Consider the following 11,358-nt stretch of genomic DNA (forward strand, 5'->3'; position numbering starts at 1 on the left):
CTCCATCAATAAAAGCGAGGCTGTAAGGGGAAACTTAAATATGCTTAAGTCATTAGGACTGGATAATAGGCTCTGATTTTACCAAAGACTGTAATTGCTGTGAAGTCACACGGTTTTGTGGATAGCAAATCTTGTAAAACAATCCCATTATCAACTTTTAAAAGACCACGAGTTCAGTTGATAAAGGTAACTATCACCATGGTATGTTGCCTTCTGTAAGCCTTATCTCCCTACCATGCTGATTAAAAGCAAATGAACAACATATCAAGTCAGCTTTGTGTGTTTTAATCCATTATATATGGATTAAAAACTCATTAACTGATAGATGACAGAGCAGAGTGAACTGATTTTAATAGGGAATCATCATCCTTCAGAAGTGTTTCCTTCAGGCTCTCCCCAGGGTCTCTCTGACTCACTGTCATCTTTATTAATGATCTGGGGAAAAATATCGAATGGCTGCTGGTAACCCTTTTAGATGTGACAAAATTTGGTAGAAGGGTTGATGGGGATGTGGCCAGGTGAGTAAATGGAGACCTCCTGTCCACACTGCAAAGTGGCCTTTTTCTGCAGAGCACTTTTTTAGAGGCAGCTGAGTGTTTTGTTTAGGAAACAGGGGAAGGGTTAGGGTGAAGAAGCTGGGGAGGATGGGGCAGCATTCCACTCTGTCTGTACATGAGGCTGGACAAAGTCAGACTAGCAATGAGGAGCACTGTTAATGAGGGGACAACTTAATGGGTAGGGTGGCTGAATGAGAGATGCAAGGGCTTCTGTGGTAGCTGCAGGCTTTAAACTGAAACAGCTCTCTTTGTAGGAGAGTCTACAGCTTGAGTTTGTTGGTCAAGATTCCACGTATGTAGGCTGAACCTCTTGTCCTTAAAATATACAAATGTGTAAAGGAGGCTTTGTGAAACAGCTCCTGTAGGAAAACGCTGCCAAGCAGAGTGCAGAGAAAGTGTGGATAGTGAGGGAGTTGCATTGATCCTGCTGGAAAGGAAGTAAGACTTAGCAGTGGAAAATTAATGTATCCCTTCGACTCTCTCCTCTCCACGGGGTGTCCATGCATGTGCGCTGAGGTGTAACTGTGCTGCCCCAGGAGCCCTTGCCAGATGGTCATGATGCCTTCATGAAGGCTGAGCATGGTACTGGCAGTTCCCTGGGCTGAGGGTGGCTGTGAGGCATGGCAAAGACAGCACGTCTGGAACAGTTCTGCTTCAGAAAGAAGAAAATAATTCCCAAGTCAAGCAGTGTAGGGCATGCGTTTGTGGAAAAGTCCTAAACATGGACATGCCTCCTAAGCATCTCTTGGTCTCCAAAAGAACAGCGTGTCCTGAAACGCTAACTGGGTGCAGTTGCTGTGGCTTGTCATGCAGTTAGAAATGGCCAGCACACTGTTCTTTTTTTTTAACTTTTCCTGATGTTTTATGGAAGAATAATAAGGAGAGGAATTTTTTTCCCTCCCTCCACTACATCTTTGTTCTAAATATAGCCAATTTTTAGGGGAATTCCAATTGAACAGATTCCGCTTGCTGACCTGCTTATTTATGTGCATGAGAGGAACCTTGGCACCTCTGCCAGGCCCTTGTGAGCTTTGGTGTTCAGGGCTTCCCCTCCTCCAAGCTGTGTATTCATTACAGGGAACATGGGTCCCTTGCACAGATGAGACACTGGAGACGTGATTTCTTCTGAAAACAGTTTAAAAACCTTTATTTTTAAGATTGCAAGTTGACCGTGCTGGTATTTATTTATTTATTGCATAGGAACTTCGAATGCCTCAATAAAGATTACAAAAGCCAGTGATTTCTTATTCAGCCTCGTTATCCTGCATCTGTTTCTCATTAAAAGTCTGTCTGGAAGGCTGCCCAGTGGAAAAGACTGAAAAAATGAGCCTGTAAAATTCCCATAGGATGGAACTAAATGTGGCTGGAATTAGGGAGCTTATTGCCTTTTGTCCTGGTTAGCAGAAATCTCTTTCTTGTTTTGCAGTTTAAATGATTGACACTCTTTTTCAAGCTAGGGAATCAAACTGCCACCCAGCAAACCTGTACAGCAGTTTGCTTCCCACTTCCCCTTGTAGGATGCAGCCACATGTGCAGCGAATCTGCGTGGTCTCAGTGCTGTGATGGGGCATCCCTGCACAGGGGGGTATTTCCATCAGGAAAGGTGTGAGATGATGCTGGAGCTGGGCAGAGACTCAGGGCCAGGTCTTGTGGTCTGAAGGTTGCAGCAAGGGTGCAGGGGTTTCTGCCACTGCTGTGGGCTCTGACATCTGCTGCAAGTGGTGGTGGCAGGGAGGGAAGCCCTGAAATCCTCATGAAGCTCCTTTTGATTATCAAAAGGGCAGGGTTGGACATCTCATACAGCGAGTCCTGGTCCTATGATTAGCGGAAAACAGAGCAATACCCTTGAAAGATGATTTTTTCTGAACTGGCTCTGGAGCAGATGGTGACTTTGATTCAATGGGTGCTGATTGACACTGACACAGTTGTGTTTCTGTCTGTTTTCTAGTCCCTTATATTCCTTGTTCGTGACTGGAGCTTCCCTTATGAATTTTCCTATGGATCTGATGGTGGTGCAAGATTTTTGGAGAAGCGGCTGAAGGTGCGTTCTTTCTGATCTGGGCTCACTTAATCAGCAGTGTTAACCGGGGGGTATGCTTGTGGGTGATGGAGAGTGAAGAGGTAAATCTGGCTTGTGACCCAGGGCTGATACACTGCCATTACCTGTGTGGATGGAGAGTGCACAGGGCATGAGAGTGAGACCTTGGTCTGGGGTGGAGCAGCACTGGAGGGTGTAAACCTGGGCAGGGAGCAGGAAATGGGGTGCAGAGCACTGGCACCAGTGAGGTTTCAGCTGTGTGGTCACAGCACTATCTTTTAGGTGTGCACTGTAGTGTATAGAGATGCTGGTTATGGTCACACTTAGCCAGTGCTTTAAAATCACAGAAGAGACATTTCAGGAGGCTGAATTTCCTTGCTGTGTTCAGTGGAGGGCTTGTGCCCAGGCAGCTTGTGCCAGGCTTCTGGCCAAGCCTAGGCTCCGTGGGGCTCATTGCTGGGAGCAGCAGGGAAAGGTGTTAGAGATGGGAGTCAGCAGATTCCCAAGAGATCAGGCATGATGTTTTAGTAATAGGTAGTTGTAAAGTAAAAATGGTGGGCAAGGGCTTCACTGGGATTAATCAGGAAATGCATGAGTGATAGTGGAGAGACCTAATTAAATGTGAGACAAGAAGGGCCCTAGTGGGAAATCCCAGATGTTTTTGTATTCCTGTCATATATGGACATGCACATTTTCCAAACGATAATAACATGCCATGTGGTCAGAGATATGCTAGGTCCTCGGTCACTGGAAGAGCCTTGTCTTTGACCTTGCACAGCATATTCCTACTTCTGTGTTGCTTTTTCCTGCTGTAAGCAGCCACAGTGCTGAGTACCCTGTTCTCCTGCCAGCACCACTGGCCCAGCATTACTGGTGTCCCTATCAGAAGGAAGCCCCTTGACCCCAGACTGGTCTCTTGCAGGTCTCAGGAAATCAGCATGAAGAGCTTCAGAATGTCAGAAAACACATCCATTCCTGCTTCACCAAAATCTCCTGCTTCCTCTTGCCTCACCCAGGCCTGAAAGTTGCCACCAACCCTAATTTTGATGGAAAACTGAAAGGTATGAAGGCAAAGGTCTGTTTTTTAAGCTGATTTCTTAGGTTCTGTATTCTGCTGGTTCCTGAAATTCTCTAAGTATTTTCCATGAAAAAACTTCTGGGAGAGGAGTTGGATCCTCCTCCCAATGACATACACGTGCTTGGCTACTTCTTCCGAATCCAGCAGGCAGATGTGGAGGCCAAGACAGAGATGAAGGTGGATAAGGTTTGGGAGGCTGAAAAGGTATCGGAGCCACTGGCAATACATAAATTGGGACAGATGGCTGGTAGGCAAAAAGGGAAGGGCAGGGCTGAGGCAGGAAGTTCATGGATGTGATGTTAACCCTGCAATTAACTCCTGCGCCTCACTTGGAGCTCAGCAAAGATGCAGAGTGGTGCAGACTGGTTGCTGCAAGGCAAGCTGGTGCCTGTGGAGAGTGGAAGGCCGGTTACACATTCTTTCAAGGGAATGTTATTTCACTTTGAAAAGCTTTCCAAGGAATATTTAATCTTCCTGCCTTATCTGATCAGTGGTTTCCCTACAGGGCAGACTTAGTCCAACAGGTTAAGAAAAAAAGGAAAGTAAAAATGCTGTGGTAAGATTCTCCACCCTGAAAGGAGCCACATGCTGTAGATTGTTTTGTTTGTTGTGAACAAGCTGCTTACCAGCATGTAGCTTTTCCTCTGCTTTTGTCCGGCTAATGATCAGATATGTTCTTCTGGCAATTTCTGTGCTAACCAGCAAGCAGGACAGTGAGGCAGCAGTGGGGAAGTGTGCTTGTGGAAATGGAGATGATCTCTGTTAATTCCCTCCTTAATTTCAGGTGCTGCTTAATATTGAACAAGTGGTGTGTGCAGAACAGATACAGGAGTTGTCAGCAGCTTCTTGACACCATCTCCTTGTTTCCTCAGAATTGTATGCAACTTTTTGTGGGCTGATGGAAGAGATGGAGGGAAACCTCCCCTCTCCTTACAAATGCCTGGATGTTGCATTGTGTTTTTGGTCTTCAGCCTCATAGAGTTTAATTTAAATGGCAATAAATGGATGTCAGCCACTGCGAAGACATCAGAATGATTGTTAGGAGATGAGTTAGCCTCTGTTAAAGTGACACAAGCAGCCCATGGCTTCCTCAAACAGTGCCTCATTCCAGCTCTGTTCTTTGGCAAAGGGGACAGGCTGCTAGGAGTAGAGATTGTGCCCGTACCTGCACCAAGGGCTGTCTAATGATGCAGTGTAAATGCACAGTCACTCACGGGAGTCTTTAGTATACTTGTACTAAGCACCTAATGATTTGCAAAGCTTTGTCAGAACTGTCGGAACTTTTCCACTATGGGAGCCATGGAGCAGACCAAAGGGAAGGCACATCACATATCTATGCCCTGCACACTAAAGGTCATGGTTTGCTAAGAGTGTATGTGTCTAGGCAAGAAGATGCTGCTCTCTGGCTATCAGTGTTGTGTGCACATTTATCAGAGTCATCAGCAAAAGCAGTTTTTTTCCCCCATACAGTCACATTTGTGTTTGTATTTGTATTTTTGAGACCATGAAGTTGGTTTGTGGATGTAGCACAACTGTATATTCTGCCCATGGGTCAAGTAACAACTTAAATGGGGCCATGATCATTTCCGGGTGCTCACATTGCTGAATTACAGAGTGTCTGAGCCTCCGGTTTGACTCTACTGCTCTTTTTATGTCAGTGCACACTGAAGCACAGGTCTGACATTGGGCTGGTACTGATGACATTGAGTTTTATTTCCAGAAATAGATGATGAGTTCATTAAGAACTTGAAGGTTTTGATTCCCTGGCTTCTTAGTCCTGAGAACCTGGATGTTAAGGAGATCAATGGAAACCATATCACCTGCCGAGGCCTTGTGGAGTATTTTAAGGTATTGGCTTATTCATCTGTGGCATGCTTGCACTTTGGCTGTAATTGAAGGGGAACAGCAGCAGGCAGCCAGCACTCAATGGCTGGAGGAAATGTTCTTGGTCTAGCTAATAGTCCTGACTCTCACTGCTGCAGAAAGCGAACACCTCATGGTCGTGTATTTGACCACACAGTAAATCCAAGAAGTGGGCAGGGGTGATTTCCTCCCCTGGAGAATTGAAAATGAGAGGGACGCAGGCTGAGGGCTGTATTCCTGTTGCCTTTGGAAAAGGCTGATTTTTGTTGTCATGACTACTGGAACATTTTAGTGCAAGATATCAGTGAGTAATTCACACAACCTGCTCTCCAGGGCTACCTGACTCTGGCTTCTTCTCCTTCAATGTAGGGTGGAGGTAGGTACAAATCTGAGGGCAGAGATATTTCGTGTAAGTGGTGGAGCAAAAGCATTGAGTGACTGACTCAGACCACCCAAGGAGTTGACCTTGAGCCATGTTAAGTAGCATTTTCTGACAGAGCATCCCTTGCCAAAGCCATCTTGTGACAGGAATGTACTCCTGTGCTTTAACATCCTGCTTAAAGCTGTGCCTGGGACTGGGTGGGGGTGTTCGCATGTTGCTCATGTGTGCTGCATTCATTGTGATTTCATTTTCTCTGCACTGTTTTGCAGGCGTACATAAAGATCTACCAAGGGGAAGAATTGCCACACCCAAAGTCAATGCTGCAGGTATGTGTCAGCGCTCAGCTGAAGGGCATTCGTGCACCATAATTGCTGTTGATTTCCAGTTAACAGAGGTGCCCATGTAGTGCAGTACATTGGGTCTTCTGTGGTTTGATTTCAAGCTCCTTATTGCAACAACCCAAGAAACAGCTCTTTTGGAAGCATTTGGCAGTCATGAGTTTGGCATGGCTGAGCAGTTCCAGCAGCATGGCTTGTGCACCTTGGCTGGCTGGGCACACAGCGGCAGCCAGCTTAGCTGAAATCATTCCCCTGCAGGTAAGAAGTGTCATCTTTGGCTGCAGTGGGGCCACACGTGGAGATGACATGGCCCTGCACACGGGCAGCAGCTGCTGGGCTGCAGCTCTGCTCTCTGAGCCAGACAGCTTTGTGGGAGGTTGCAGCTGTAGCTGTTTACATATGACTGAGCTTTCTGTCTGTTTTCTTGCTGTTTCCCACAGCTGAAGCCAAAGTTTTCTTTGCTCTGACTCGGAGGGTAGGAATCCTCTCTTCATGCAGGCTTTGCCTGGGGGTACTGAGGAGACTGGATATGTAAATAAGGGATGATCTTACTTGGCATTGGTCACAGACTGGGGAGAGTACACTTGGCTGAGACAAGGAAATTTAATGTGTAATTCTGTACATGAGCACTTGGGTCTGTGCACATACCCTGGCCACATACATGCATGGATCATGGGTACCCAGGCAGCGTGCTACTCTTTGCAATTACACTTCCTAACCCTGTCCTTCTGCAGCTAAATGTTGTACCCCTTTTGTCCTTCTTGCAGGCCACAGCAGAAGCCAACAATTTAGCAGCAGTTGCCACTGCCAAAGACACGTACAGCAGGAGTATGGAAGAGGTAGGTGGTGCTCAGCATGTTGTTTCACTCATGTCTCCTGGCTCTCCTGTCCTCGGGGGGAAGCCTCCCTGCCTCGGTTATGGTAGAAAATGTCCAGCATGGACATTCCCAAGACTAGTTTGCATGTTCAGGGTCCCAAAGAGGTTCTCTGTTTGTGGTGGAAAAGGGGCTTTCTTGCATGCTGGAGGAGAGCAATCAGAGTATCACAGCAGGACAAGGGAGGGGGATTGACAAACAGCCTGTTTCATCTGATGGCAGCTTTCTGCAGACTAGCTTGGCCTCTGCTGAATTTGTACTCTTCCCAGTATTCCCCAGTATGGGTAGATGCAGCCCAGAAATGTGATGTAGTGGGGTGGCAGTGCTGTGTCACTGTGCAACCTGTGCTATGGCTGGTGCTAATTAGGGGATAAAGTCATTATAACTGTCTTTTCACCTATGCCTTGCTCCACTGGCCCATCTCTCAGCTGATGTGAGGTCTGGTTGTGGTGTTTTAAGGTGAAGCTCAGCCCCTGCCTGTCTCCAGCCACTTCAGGGCCTCACTCTGTTCCTCAGTACTGGAAATTGCTGCTGGTTGGCAGGAGGAAGGTGTGGAGCTGCATGGCCAAACTGCCTGTGGACTGCCCTGGACCTTAGAACCAATGTGTCCATGCTCTGAAGCATAAGTAAAATGATGCAGAGCTTCCAGAGCTAGAAAACGCTGGGGTTTGCTCAGTGTGGCTCAGCTGTCAGTACTGCCCAAGATCCTGGCTTGGGCTGTGAGTGAATTCAGTAGGGGAGCTGTGGGGGACAGCTTCCCAGTGCAGACACCTGCTGCCCTGATTTTACCTGCACCCTGCAGAGCTGTCCCAGACACCACAGTCATGCAGGTTGTCATTCAGGATGTCGTGGTCTGTGGCAAACAGGAGCCTGCGGAGCCCTAACTCCAGTGGTTTGCATGGCACAGCACAGGAGGACCTGTGGATGCTGAGATTTCTGGAGTGATTGGACTGTGTTTTCCACGTAGGTCTGTGGTGGGGACAAGCCTTTCCTTGCACCTAGCGACCTCCAGACCAAACACATGGAGCTGAAGGAGGAGGCTGTGAAGCTATTTCGTGGAGTGAAGAAGATGGGTGGGGAGGAGTTCAGCCGTCGCTACCTCCAGCAGCTGGAGAATGAGATAGATGAGCTCTACATCCAGTACATCAAGCACAATGACAGCAAGAACATCTTCCACGCTGCCCGCACCCCCGCCACACTCTTTGTGGTCATCTTCATCACTTACGTGATAGCTGGAGTGACCGGCTTCATTGGCTTGGACATCATAGCCAGTCTGTGCAACATGATCATGGGCTTGACACTTATCACACTGTGTACCTGGGCATATATCAGATACTCTGGGGAGTACAGAGAACTGGGCGCAGTAATAGACCAAGTGGCTGCAGCGTTATGGGACCAGGTAGGATAAAGAGCTTTTGATTTAAAACAAACCAAAACCAATCCCACCAAGTTCTTGAGTTTCCTGAGGCTTTTCCTCCCATTTTGAAATGGTTTTTGCATTTAAGGTTGTTAGGTTCTCCAGCTGGGCCTGCCTGGGCAGATCCAGCTGCTTGATCTGATTGTGCTGTGATCAGTGAGATTAGACCTCTGCCCTGTTGTCTTCTTTAACCCATTCCTTAGACTTTTTAAATGGGAAAGCAGGGACAGAGGAAATCGTTTTAGTTGATTGTAAAGGGGAGATGTCTTGGGGAGTGGAGATGGGCCTCACTGTGGCAAGGTAGGCAATATGAGATGGGTCACAGAGCAGGAGTGAACAGCAAGGCAGGAGCCATGTACCACCCCTTCTTCTGCTTGAGGCTGAGCCTCTGAATCTTACCCATTGTGAAAGACAAGCTGTGTAGATCGGGGCTGGGGATGAGAAAATTCACAGCAAGCTATTTTGTTCTGCCTGGTTTTTTTTTCTTCCCTTCTTATCCGTCACCAAATGCTAGCTTGTGGAGCCTCAGACCTAGGGTGGGAATGGGCAGCTTTGCCTAGGCTCCCACTGGGAAGGTGTTCTTGGAGCCAGTGTACGTGCATTTCATGTGCATGTCTGTGTATGTCAAAAAGAAAGATTGTATTTCTCCCCTGGTTCAGGGCAGGGATTTTGGATTTAAGGAAGAGCAGGACACAGCCAGCAGGAACCCAGAGACATTGCCCATTTGCAACTTGCCCAGCTGGGGAAAAATAAAGAGGTGAAAGTGCCCGCGGCTGCTCCCTGGCCCTGGCTGGCCCTGCGGTGCTGCTTTCCAACTGGAGGGAAGGTTCCCCAAGGAGGAGCTGTGCAGATGGGCAGTGCTGGCTCTGCTCCTGGCATCGGGGCTTGGGTGGCACGACTCTGCCCACTGTGATGCCCAGGGCTGGTGCCTGCTGCCCTGGGTGGGTTCAAAGCCCTTGTAGCTCTGTGCCATGCGAGTGCTCAGTGTCCAGTTGAGACCGGCTGCAGGAGGGGTGGACAGAGCTGTGAGGGGTTTCTGCAGGAGGAGCAGCCTGTGTGGGGCAAGCCCTCTGGGCCCTGGTGGCACCAGCAAGTGGCTGTGGCCAGGGGCATGAACACCATGCATGATACACAGAGCTGCTATTGTTTTTCTTTCTCTGTTTCCCCCCTTCCCAATGCCTCTCCCCAGGGAAGCACAAATGAGGTAAGTGGCTCCTGTTCTCTGCATGCAACACCTCTCAGCTCCCATGGGCCAGATGGGGACAAGCGTCTCAGACCCAAATGCACGTTTCAGCCATGTTTCTTTGAGCTTATGGAGGACAGGGGGTCACAAGGGCTCTGGGCAGCATCTGGCATCCTGGCTCTGCACCAGGGCACTTGCTGGTGGCTGGGCTCTGGTGGTTCCCTGGCATCCAGATTCCTGAGAAAGGGTGTTAAAGTGGGTGCAGAGGTCCAGGTAGTGCTGGAAGCTAAGCAGGGAGAGATTTGCGTGGGGAGCATGTTTGTTGTGATGGGGATTTTCATCTTTCTCCCATCCATCAGCTCTGTTTGGGGATTTTCCTGTTGTGCTGAGAGGTCAAACCAAAATACCGACCATGCAGGCGTCACACAGGGAGCCTCTTCAGCATCTAAAGAAAACAAAAGACAGCCTCACTGCAGACGTACATTAGTCCAGCATTGTAGCCAACGACCACCCCAGTCTGACTGAGGTGTGCGACAAAAGACAGCTCCAGCTTTTATTGTGTCACCAAAGCCCGAGAGCTCCATCTGCCACTGTCAATGCCCTGTTCAGCCACTGAGTTCTGCGGGGCGTTCCGTGGGGAGTTCCTCTTAGAAGAAAGCTGGAGCAGCTCTCACAGGTCCAAAAGGTCACTAAAAAATGTATGATTAAAAATCAAGCCATTCCTTCAGGCAGTCGGCCAGCCCAGGCCAGCGCTGTGGTCCCCACAGATGCTGAGCAGCTAACAGCTTTCTGCCCACTGGGTCCGTGGGCTTTGCTCTGCCTCGTGCAACAGCAAGAGGCGGAACAGAGTCTTTGCTACTGATGCGCTCTTGAACAAATCATGTCAAGTAAAAGTCAATTCTATGAGACTGGTTTAGCATGAAAAAAAAAGCCTAAAATACTGCAAGGTCCCTCATAGAATCAGCTAGGTTGGAAAAGACCTTTAAGATCATCAACCATTGCCCCAGCACTGCCAAGTTCACTACTGAACCGTGTCACTGGGAGCCTCATCTACAGAGTTTTTGAATGCTTCCAGTGGTTCCACCACTGCCCTGTGCAGCCTGTTCCAATGCCTGAGCCCCCTCGCTGTGAATAAATGTTTCCTAATATCCAGTCTAAACCTCTCGTGCCAGAGGTCAAGGCCATTATCACTTGTTATTTGGGAGAAGAGACAGACCCCACCTCACTACAACTTCTGTTCAGGCAGTTGTAAAGAGCGTAAGGTCCCCCCTGAGCCTTCTCTTCTCCAGACTAAGCCACCCCAGTTCCCTCAGCCGTTCCTCATCTGACATTCTCCAGACCCTTCACCAGCTTTGTTGGCCTTTTCTGGACCCACTGCAGCACCTCAATGTCTGTCTTGTAGGATGTGATGGTGTACTTTCAAGAAACACAAAGCAGCTGCATGAAGTTTCCTTCACCATATCCACTATGTTCCCAAACAATCCCAACACACATGCAGACAAGCACCACTTCCATTTCCTAAGGCCCATTAGGTCAAGCATCACCCCAAACAGCTGCTACACTCTCTTTCCCCTTGCTGCAGCTTCAGCCTCTCCTGCCAGTTATCTGCTTCTTCCCACCCCATCCT

At 48.5% G+C, this 11,358-nt stretch overlaps 1 protein-coding gene across 1 annotated transcript in view; it reads left to right on the top strand.

Moving 5' to 3' along the window:
- ATL1 (atlastin GTPase 1) overlaps positions 1–11,358 on the top strand; it is a 33,155-nt gene that overhangs the window by 18,655 nt on the left and 3,142 nt on the right. The window contains exons 7-12 of the mRNA XM_034062382.1: positions 2,506–2,598; positions 3,518–3,656; positions 5,394–5,521; positions 6,188–6,244; positions 7,024–7,095; positions 8,099–8,530. Of these exons, the coding sequence (XP_033918273.1) occupies positions 2,506–2,598; positions 3,518–3,656; positions 5,394–5,521; positions 6,188–6,244; positions 7,024–7,095; positions 8,099–8,530 (921 nt within the window). The remainder of the gene's footprint in view (positions 1–2,505; positions 2,599–3,517; positions 3,657–5,393; positions 5,522–6,187; positions 6,245–7,023; positions 7,096–8,098; positions 8,531–11,358) is intronic.

This window comes from Melopsittacus undulatus, chromosome 4 (assembly GCF_012275295.1).
Source record: "Melopsittacus undulatus isolate bMelUnd1 chromosome 4, bMelUnd1.mat.Z, whole genome shotgun sequence".
NCBI classification, from domain to species: Eukaryota; Metazoa; Chordata; class Aves; order Psittaciformes; family Psittaculidae; genus Melopsittacus; species Melopsittacus undulatus.